General features: G+C 47.6%; 5 protein-coding genes across 5 annotated transcripts; 3 read left to right on the top strand and 2 right to left on the bottom strand.

Moving 5' to 3' along the window:
• Positions 1-165: 165 nt before the first annotated feature.
• On the top strand, positions 166-3,691 carry TRUGW13939_09845 (uncharacterized protein; the record flags this gene model as incomplete). Its single annotated transcript, XM_035492965.1, has 3 exons — positions 166-1,351; positions 1,404-3,475; positions 3,527-3,691. 3 exons carry the CDS (start codon positions 166-168, stop codon positions 3,689-3,691), a joined length of 3,423 nt encoding a protein of 1,140 aa, XP_035348858.1.
• Positions 3,692-4,149: 458 nt separating this feature from the next.
• TRUGW13939_09844 (uncharacterized protein) lies at positions 4,150-5,750 on the top strand (the record flags this gene model as incomplete). Its single annotated transcript, XM_035492964.1, has 5 exons — positions 4,150-4,167; positions 4,232-4,414; positions 4,478-5,224; positions 5,282-5,474; positions 5,524-5,750. The coding sequence occupies 5 exons, from the start codon at positions 4,150-4,152 to the stop codon at positions 5,748-5,750; spliced, it is 1,368 nt and encodes a 455-aa protein (XP_035348857.1).
• A 184-nt stretch (positions 5,751-5,934) lies between these two features.
• Positions 5,935-6,510, bottom strand: TRUGW13939_09843 (uncharacterized protein; the record flags this gene model as incomplete). Its single annotated transcript, XM_035492963.1, has 1 exon — positions 5,935-6,510. The coding sequence occupies one exon, from the start codon at positions 6,508-6,510 to the stop codon at positions 5,935-5,937; it is 576 nt and encodes a 191-aa protein (XP_035348856.1).
• Positions 6,511-6,997: 487 nt separating this feature from the next.
• On the top strand, positions 6,998-7,504 carry TRUGW13939_09842 (uncharacterized protein; the record flags this gene model as incomplete). The annotated part of the gene is made up of 2 exons (XM_035492962.1): positions 6,998-7,071; positions 7,156-7,504. 2 exons carry the CDS (start codon positions 6,998-7,000, stop codon positions 7,502-7,504), a joined length of 423 nt encoding a protein of 140 aa, XP_035348855.1.
• A 638-nt stretch (positions 7,505-8,142) lies between these two features.
• Positions 8,143-9,813, bottom strand: TRUGW13939_09841 (uncharacterized protein; the record flags this gene model as incomplete). The annotated part of the gene is made up of 3 exons (XM_035492961.1): positions 8,143-8,173; positions 8,231-9,217; positions 9,278-9,813. The coding sequence occupies 3 exons, from the start codon at positions 9,811-9,813 to the stop codon at positions 8,143-8,145; spliced, it is 1,554 nt and encodes a 517-aa protein (XP_035348854.1).
• Positions 9,814-10,030: the final 217 nt, after the last annotated feature.

The raw sequence follows: 10,030 nt of genomic DNA, 5'->3' as shown, positions 1-10,030 counted from the left end.
CAACTACGAGGTCCACAGCTTCATACTACTACCTGAGTATATCAGGCTTTTGTCTATCCCCATAGTTGGTCCCTCTGTTTTTACTGCAATTACGCTGTGGCTTGCAGGTGAGTGTGGATACGAGCAATCTGTTTACCCCTCCGTCCCGCACCGGCTCTGTCGTCCATGCAGAGCTCCCGATTCAAGCCTGGATTTCTCTCTCTACTGTGGATCGTGACTGTTGTATTGGCATTATACCATACACCATGGGCTTCGTTCTCGCCTAGAAAATCCTCGCCCGAGACACAGTCCCCGTTGGCTTCTGAGATCTGGGCTTGGAACCGGCCTTTGTTAGACCTAGCTGCTTCACATGGTGGCGCTGCTCTTACTGACCAGACGAATAGAAACGCAAAACCGTGGCTGTCGACGCTTCAAAGCTTCCTACAACCAGTACTGTCTCCGCGGCCCACCTGCAGGATGGGGACGTCCAAGCAAAGCGGCCATTTTCGCCAGCTTTTGAAGTTTAAACCCGATTACTCGGTCAATGAATTCACTCAATATGAGTCTGACCGGACTGGGATGAGAGTAGTTGTCGTTGATCACAAGGGACCTAAGGTCGCTGGTTATTTTGTTCTTGCGACTGAAATCCATGACGATTCCGGCGCTCCTCATACCCTAGAGCACCTGTGTTTCATGGGATCTCGAAACTACCGCTACAAGGGATTTCTTGATAAGCTTGCGACAAGAGCTTACTCAAGCACCAATGCATGGACTGCTACAGACCACACAGCCTATACGCTCGACACAGCTGGATGGGCCGGTTTCTCGCAGATTCTCCCTGTCTATCTGGAGCATGTCATCGCTCCTACCCTCACGGACGCAGGCTGCTATACCGAAGTCCATCATATTGACGGGACCGGTAATGATGCAGGTGTTGTATACTCTGAGATGCAGGCTCTACAGAATAGCCAGTCGGAATTAATAGACCTGAAGTCTCGACGCTTGCTTTACCCAGACGGCATTGGCTTCCGATACGAGACCGGTGGTATGTTGGAGCAGCTTCGATCACTCACATCAGAGAGGATCAGGGAATTCCATCGCGAGATGTACCAGCCAAAAAATCTCTGTCTCATCATCACGGGCGAGGTGGACCATGCCGATCTCCTCCAGAAGCTGGAGGATTTTGAAAGCACAATCCTTGACGTAGTCCCCAGCCCTGATGCTCCATTCAAGCGTCCATGGATTGAGTCTCGAAAAACACCCGCGTTGGAAAAGTCAATCATCGAAACCATTGAATTTCCAGAGGAGGACGAGTCTTTTGGTGAGATCGAGATTAGATTTTTAGGCCCAGACTGCACGGACTCCATCCAGGGTATGTTTGATAGTCTCATTCGAAGATGAAATATCCTGTTAACTGTTTTTAGGTGGTGCGCTGAACGTTGTCCTGCTCTATCTCGCTGGCTCTTCGGCGACTGTTCTTGAGAATATTCTTGTCGAAAAGGAACAAGTTGCCAGTGCCGTGTATTTTTCCACTGATGACAGACCTGACATTGAGATTCGATTCACTCTCACCAGTGTAGAGACGGCGAAATTGGCCCAAGTTGAAAAACGGTTCTTTGAGATTTTACATGAAGCCATGGAGAAGCCTCTTGATATGCAGTACATCAAAGAATGCATAGAACGCCAAAAGCGCAGCTGGAAGTTCTCTACCGAGAGCTCTGCGGTTCCCTTTGCTGAGTATGTCATTTCAGACTTTTTGTACGGAAGAAAAGACGGTTCAACACTGCTGGATGTTGCTACTCTGCAAGAATATGAGGCGTTGGAGAAATGGAACGAGGGGCAGTGGAAGGAATACATCAAAAAATGGATTGCAGATGCTCCTCACGTGTCCATCCTTGGTGTCCCGTCAGCCAAACTCTCTGAAAAGCTCAAGGCAGACGAAGAAGCGAGAGTGGCAGCACAACAAAAGAAGCTTGGCGAGGAAGGACTGAAGGAAAAACAAAAGAAATTGGACGAAGCCAAGGCTGAGAACGACAGAGAGATTCCGACTGAGATGCTGGAACAATTCAAAGTACCTAAAACGGATTCGATCCATTTCATCTCAACAACAACGGCCAAGTCTGGGCCTGCATTGAAATCTGGAAAACCAGATAACCAATTCCAATCATTGATTGATGCTGACCCCATGGATGTGCCTTTCTTTATTCATTTTGAGCATATACAGAGCAACTTTGTCCAGCTTTCTCTCTTGGTTTCGTCTGAAAAAGTGCCGGTCCAGCTCCGGCCTTTGCTGGCCGTATACACAGAGGCTTTCTTCAATAGCCCTATCAAACGAGACGGCAAAACAATATCATTTGAACAAGTGATTGTCGAACTTGAGCGAGACACAGTGGGGTACTCCTTGGAAGGTGCTCGCGATTTAGGAAACTCGGAAATGCTTCGGGTTTCTTTCCAAGTTGAAGTGGAAAAATATGCTACTGCCATTGCGTGGCTGAAGGAGCTTACATGGAATACGATCTTTGATGTAGACAGACTCAAGGCCATCACAACGAGACTCCTTGCAGACGTACCGGATTCTAAGCGCAGTGGTGATGACATGCTTGCTGCTGTCTACGTTATGGTCCATTACGCCCCTGAGTCGATTGTACGAGCACGAAGCACGTTGGTCAAGGCACGCTACTTGAAACGCATCAAACGCCTTCTTGCTCTCCGGCCTGAAGTGGTAATTTCGCAGATGGAAGAGATTCGAAAAAGTCTTTTTGCCTTTGAGAACCTACGTGTCCTTGTTGTGGCCGATCTGGAGAAATTGCAAAAGCCCGTCTCTGCGTGGAAACCATTCCTCGAAGGCTTAACCCCAGCAAAAGATCCTTTACCCATACCAAACCGCAAGGAGCTGCTTAGTGAGGCTGGAAAGAACTTTGGTAACCTTTCATATGTGGTTCCAATGCCAACAGTTGATTCGTCATTTGCCTATGCTACTGCCAAGGGGTTGGACTCTTACGACCACCCTAAATTAGCTTCTCTGCTAGTGGCTATTGCTTATATGAATGCAGTAGAAGGCCCTCTCTGGGTCGCTGTCCGTGGAACTGGGCTTGCATACGGCACAAACTTTGGGTATAACATCGACCTGGGAACTATCAACTTCGATGTTTACCGGTCCCCGAATGCCTTCAAAGCATTCGAAGCTAGCAAGCAGATCGTGGAGAATCATCTCAACGGAACTGTGGCATTCGATCCCTTGATGCTGGAAGGCTCAATTAGCAGTATCGTGGTCAGCTTTGCTAACGAGCAAACGACTCTCGCCAGTGCCGCACAAGGCAGTTTCATTCGTCAAGTGATCCGCAACTTGCCGAGCGATTATAAGGAACGCATTCTGAACAATGTCCGCAATATTACCGTTGACCAAATCAAGGATGCTCTTAGGGACATTATTCTGCCTTTATTCAACGCACAGAAATCTAACCTAGTGATAACTTGTGCACCGACACTCGAAGAGGTTAGTGACTATATACACCCGCTTACAGGCAACATTACTAAACGTTTATAGGGAATCAAAAAGGGGCTCCAATCCTTTAGTTTCAAGCCAATAAGCCAGCCTCTGAAAGAATTTGAGGACGACTATGGTTTAAAGGTTGACGGCGAGGAGGAAGAGGAAGAGGGATCCGACGAAGAAGAGGAGTCGGATGAGGAGGATGAAAGCGACTCGGAGTGAAGCTAATTGAGTGTGGTGGAACGGGATAGTAGTGTTAACCTATAGACCCCAATACTCAAAATATCAAGGCTGTATAGACCTGCATACCCCGTATATCTTGAAGGATTAGGGTTATCTATTGATGTTGCCTAAAAAAGCCTAGATGCATGTACAAGCCCCGCCTATCTCTGCGATAGTCATGATGGGTTCCAAAACGTCATTTATAACTAACTATCGCTCATGGAGAAGGATAATTCTAGGCATACATATATACGTATAAGTGACTTGTAAAATCAATAAAAACCAGAAGCAAATGGAATTGTGATCTGGCTTAACAGTGTTAAGACGCTGCTTTGTTTGCACTGTTTGTTCGGCCTTCTCGGCGGTGCGATGCGGCAGTACTTTATTTGTCTCGAAGATGACACGGCATCATCTCTGTCAAACAACCAACATTTATATTGCTTGCTCTAGCCGGAGTCATGATTAACATTCTTCAGGTAGGTATTGCGCATTTTTTTGCGTTTGCATTGTCAAAAGCCGATGATGACTGACATGTTCTAGGCTCTTGCAAACTTCCTGGACCGTCCTCTCTTCCCGTGGAAGACGGTCCTGGTAGGCTTCTCCCTCGGACAATATGTCTTGGAAAGCTTCCTCTCGTTCCGTCAGTACCGTGTCCTTCAGCAGACAAAGCCTCCCAAGGTTTTAGAAGGAGAAGTCACCCAGAAAGTCTTTGACGATAGCCAGGTAATTCTAGTAGATACTAAGCATTCAGGTGAACAACAGCTGACCATCGTCTCATCCTCTTAGACATATGGCCGCGCAAAGGCAAAATTTGGATTCATCTCGGGACTCTATGGACAACTGCAAAACCTGGCTTTCATCTACTACGATTTCTTGCCCAAAATATGGGGTGTGTCTGGCCTTGCGCTCGTTCAGTATTTCCCATCATGGTTCCAAGGCGAAATCGGACAAACGCTTGTGTTCTTCTTCGCTTTCAACCTGTTGACTACCGTTCTGTCGCTGCCTCTGTCGTACTACAACACCTTTGTCCTTGAGGAAAAGTTTGGCTTCAACAAGCAGACGCTCAAGCTTTGGATTACGGATATGCTGAAAGGTCAAGCTCTTGGAATTGCGCTCGGCGGCCCGCTCATGGCTGCTTTCTTGAAGATCATCCAGAAGACTGGAAACCAGTTTTTCTACTACCTCTGGCTGTTCAGCATTGTGGTGCAGGTGTTTGCCATTACCATCTACCCGATCGTCATCTTGCCGCTGTTCAACAAACTGTCTCCTCTCGAAGCTGGCCCTATCAAATCTGGCGTTGAGAAGCTGGCGTCTAACCTTGACTTCCCGCTGCACGACATTTACTCAATTGATGGTAGCAAGAGAAGCGCCCACAGCAATGCTTACTTCTTTGGTTTCCCCTGGAAGAAACATATTGTCATCTACGACACCCTGATTGAGAAGAGTGAACCGGAGGAGGTTGTCGCTGTTTTGAGCCACGAACTAGGCCACTGGAAACTCGGACACACTACCAAACTTTTTGGAATTGCTCAGGTAAGACCATGCATGTTTCTCAAAGATGAATGAACCAGTTGCTGACCAAGCCAAAAGTTCCATATATTTTATATCTTTGCGCTATTCACAGCATTTGTCAACAATGGATCATTGTTCGAGTCTTTTGGTTTCCATAACGAGAGACCAATCATGATCGGCTTCCTCCTCTTCTCGGACGCTCTGGCGCCAATGGATGCCGTTGTGAAGCTGTTGATGAATATTCTTAGCCGTAAATTTGAATTTGAAGCTGGTATGTCTTGTTGTTGTATTTTTTTATTTCGTTACTAATTCTCATTCAGACGCTTTTGCTTCAAACCTTGGCCACTCCAAGCTTCTGGCCCAATCACTTCTCAAGCTTCAGATCCAGAACCTGAGCACTATGGACGCCGACTGGTTGTATGCCAGCTACCACTACTCGCACCCGATTCTTTCGGAGCGTCTTGCGGCTCTGGGCTGGAAGGGCAAGGGAGCCGACAAGGCGGAGGACAGTGAAAAGCCTGTCAAAGCTGCAGACAGGGAACTTTAATAATATGCCAGCTGTCTGTTGTCTCTACAGCTATGCCACACATTCTTCGAATGTTAAAGTGACATGTGTTAGATTATGAAGGAACAGGCTGGAGGTTGATATAATTCATTGGATTGTATTTCGTTAGTTGCTAATGTGATTTTGAAACTGATAAAACTTAAGACATAAAAACCCATCGTTTTGCTCACTCGCTTTTCTCCAAATCTTCCTCTCCTGCCTCTCTTTCTCGTTGCTGTCTTGCCTTTTTCTCCAACTGCTTCCTCTCCTTCTTCCTTCGCTTGCGTTCCTCTTTATCAATGGGTGCATCGACCGGCATGCCATCTTGGTCAACCTCCACTTGCGCCTCAGTAGTATTCGTGAAATCCGCAGAGCGATCTTTCGTCAGCCCTTCGCCTGCTTCCAATTCCCATTTCTGCATATCCTCCCACTGTGCCACCCCATCTGCTCCGCCTTCTTCTGCTTCTTCCTTTTCTTCCGGCTTCGGCGGCGAACCCGTACTCAACGTTAAATCACGCCCTAGCGTTTCGCCTGCGAGTCCGGCTTGCACACGTTTTAAATTGTGCAACGTTAGATTCGGCGCGGCAGCCGTTGTGCGCGAGATGGGCCCGTGTTCTGTGATCATGGCACTGGGCTGCAGTGAAGGGTCATTGGCGGCGCGGTCGAGGTATGCGCTGAGGAAATCGAGAGCGGCGGATTGGGATATTGAGCGTGTGGTGAGGATTTGTGTTGGTGGGACGGGGTTTGGACCGGATGTGGCCATTTTGATGTTTGATTAGTACAATTGTACTGAATCCTTTTTTTCTCTCTCGTTGATGTTGTTGAGGTTGGAGAGAAAAGAAAACTGCAGGTGTAATTGTCGTGCTCTCACGAATTGGATTTCATGCAGTTGTGACGAGTATGTTTAAATTTGTTTTTCTCATGCATAAATTCTCGAGTTTCTGAATTAAGCCGATTGCGTATTAACTCAATCTTATTGAAAAAGATTTGCAGCTTGGCTGTCTTGCCTTGAAGCAATAATTTTTTTTTTTGCCGGTTTTTTTGGGCGGAGGCGGCGGAGATGGTTGGCCATCGCGGCCGCCGACTGGGCCAATTCTTCTCCGCCTCCCAATCCCATACTGAAAAAGGACCACCGGCCAAAATACACGTCACCTCACCACCTCTACGTTCCAGTATTACTCGGCAGTTAAGCTCCAATTGGAGCTTTCAGTTCCAGTCCTATCGAGTCCGTGCAAAAAAGAAAAGGAAATATGCAGGCTCTCCGGTATGGGCGGAGAGCCGTGCCTGGGCTGACTTTGTCGCCAAATATCGCTCAGCCTTTACGGTACGATTATACCTTGTCCTGAGCTGAGAAGATGAATGAATGTATTGATTTACTGACTGAATTTTTGTTTTTTGTTTGTTTCAGATCACAATCCCGCACATTCACAAACGTCATTACCGCAAACAGCAGCAGACCCTCGTCGCGAACATTACTCTCATCAACATCAACATCACCATTCACCCCATCGACACAATCCTCTGTCCTTCTTCTTCGTCGACCAGCGGTCGCCGGACCCATCTCCACATCTCTGTTTGACCAGAAGATCCGTTCCTTTTCGGCAACGGCGTGCCTCGGCGGCAAGCGTCGTACCTACAACCCGTCCAGACGGGTTCAGAAGCGTCGGCATGGGTTTTTGTCGAGATTGCGGACTCGCTCTGGACGTGAGATTTTGAAGAGGCGGCGATTGAAGGGGCGGAAGAATTTGAGTTGGTAAAACAAAAACGAAAAACAGACATTATAGGGGATGGTGGGAGCTATATTTGAGCTCTGTTCGAAAGATATAGAAGGGAAGAAAGAAGAGGATGGGATATTTTCACCTGTATTATACCAATTACCAAATCTTAGTCAAATGGCCCTGGGTCCTGTGTATTCTATCTATCCTTTTTATTTACATGCAGTCTTTATATCTGCTTAACTGCTATATTGAGTACCATATGTATAATTTCAAATTTTTTATCGTAATTTGTCTATTACTGCAACTAACTGCAACTTTTTTGATCATTGTCTCATTTTCATCATCATCACCCTCTTCCTCTCCCATGATCCGTGATACAAATGAATAAACAAACCACACAACCTAATAAAAAAACCCTTTATGCAAATTTGTCGAAATATCAACGAAAATGGCCCACTAGGCCCCACGCCAAAAAAGAATATGGGTATTTTGCGAAGCAGGTGAAGAATCGCCTGATGCCGTTGAAAGAAAAGGAACGGCGACCTCGACTTTACGGTCATGTAGTCACGACAATGACCGTGTTTTAGCTAACTGCTTGACGGATACCCGGACGTGTGCTCAAGCAAGCGCATGCATGAATACCGAAAAAGAAGAAAACATTTGATTTGAATGACACCTTAATCAATGAGTGGCTCCAGTGTGTTTCCGCTAAAGAAAATCTCGTTAGCATCAATTATAATGAATAATGTAGGGTACAAAACTTACGCAACAATGTTGGCCCATCCAATCAGACGCCAGTGCTTTTCAATTCGGCGACTGATGGCAATCTTCTCACCAATGTTTGTGCAGGCAGGGTTAGTCAAAACGAGCTTGGCAGCATCGGCCTTGACGCCCACCACCTTAGCACCCGTGGCGGTCGAGCCAATGTTGACCATCAGCACTTCGTTCTTTGACAATTTGGCGACCTTGGCTTGCTTGCCATCGGCGGTTTTAACACCAAGCAGACGGCGAAGCAAGAAGTAGTTGACCTCCAACTCGTTGTAGATGGCAGGGAGCTGGCCACGCAGACCGAGAACGAAGCCAAGAAGACGATCAGCACGGCAAAGCGTAGGGTCAACGCGGGTTCCGACACCGATCAAACCACCAGGCACGGCAAACTTGAGATCGTTGTGCTCGGCGAACAGGGAAACAACCTTGGAGAAGATGGGGCGACATTGGACTTTGCCGTTTTCATCCTTGGTCACAATACCAGGTCTGATCTCGATTTCGTCGTCCACCTTTATGACACCGGTCAAGATAGAACCACCGGCAACACCACCCTTGAGATCTTCAATACCAGCACCAGGCTTGTTGACATCAAATGATCGAATGATGATCATGTGAGGTGCGGCAGTGAAGTCGCGAACAGGTACAGGGATGTGCGAGACAAGGTGTTCGTTCACAGCATCGATATTGTACTTGAGCTGAGCCGAGATTGGAACGATCGGAGATCCATCGGCAACTGTGCCGCGGATGAACTTCAAGATGGACTGGTAGTGAGCCAGAGCAGCATCCTCGCGCATCAGATCGACCTTATTTTGCAAAATGATGATGTGGCTCAGTTTCATGATTTCAATTGCAGCCAAGTGCTCTGACGTTTGAGGCTGAGGGCATGTTTCGTTTCCGGCAATAAGGAGAAGAGCGGCGTCCATGACAGCGGCACCAGACAACATAGTGCTCATCAGAATATCGTGCCCCGGGCAGTCGACGAACCTAGCATTACATTATTAGTATTCTGGACGATATACCAAACCGCTTTGGAGAGGAACTTACGAAACATGGCGCAACAAGCGGTATGTGCCTGTGCAACCTTCTCGCTCACATGGAGGATCAACCTCTTTCTCACTCTTGAAGCTCTTGTAGCAAGTTGGTCTTGGACACTCTGGGCTGTCGCACTTGTAAATCTTCGCGTTTGCATAACCGAGCTTGATGGTAATGTTTCGTTCCTGTTCGGTCTTGAAACGAATTGTGTGAACCTCAGAGATAGCCTTCACCACCGTCGATTTTCCGTGAGCGACATGGCCGATTGTTCCAATGTTGATAGTCGCCTGACGAGCAATGATTTCAGGCGACAGCGGGGAAAAAGTTGAAAAGTCCACAGTGTTTGGGTCGGGCTGCTCAGGGAGGACGGGGCGAGTGACTGCGGGAATAGGAGGCACTGAGTCCTTCTTCAACGAAGACTTCAGTGGCTTTTCCTCGCCCTCGTCAAGGGGTTCCTGGTCCTCAAATTCGTCCTCGTGCTCGGTGTTCCCCAGGAGGGGCGAGCCAGGCTGCGAGTCTTCGTCGGAGAAGTCGCCGTTGTTAGCCATGATTGCTGATGGCACGCAGGTGTTGTCGTAAACTAGATGTGGTGATTTCAGTAGAGAGATCGTGAGTATTGCGAGACGTAGGGTAGAAAGCTGTGTTGTATTGTCGTGGTAGGTGAGTTGGAAGGTGGTTTACTAGGGCAAAATTGTGCAGTGGGGGAAGCAGCGTTTTCGTACTAGCGGAAGGTGGATCGTCACAGGCGGAATTCGCAGGCGGAAA

This window comes from Talaromyces rugulosus, chromosome V (genome assembly GCF_013368755.1).
Source record: "Talaromyces rugulosus chromosome V, complete sequence".
NCBI classification, from domain to species: Eukaryota; Fungi; Ascomycota; class Eurotiomycetes; order Eurotiales; family Trichocomaceae; genus Talaromyces; species Talaromyces rugulosus.
The sequence above is the reverse complement of the archived record's forward strand: the minus strand, read 5'-3'. Positions and strand labels throughout refer to the sequence as shown.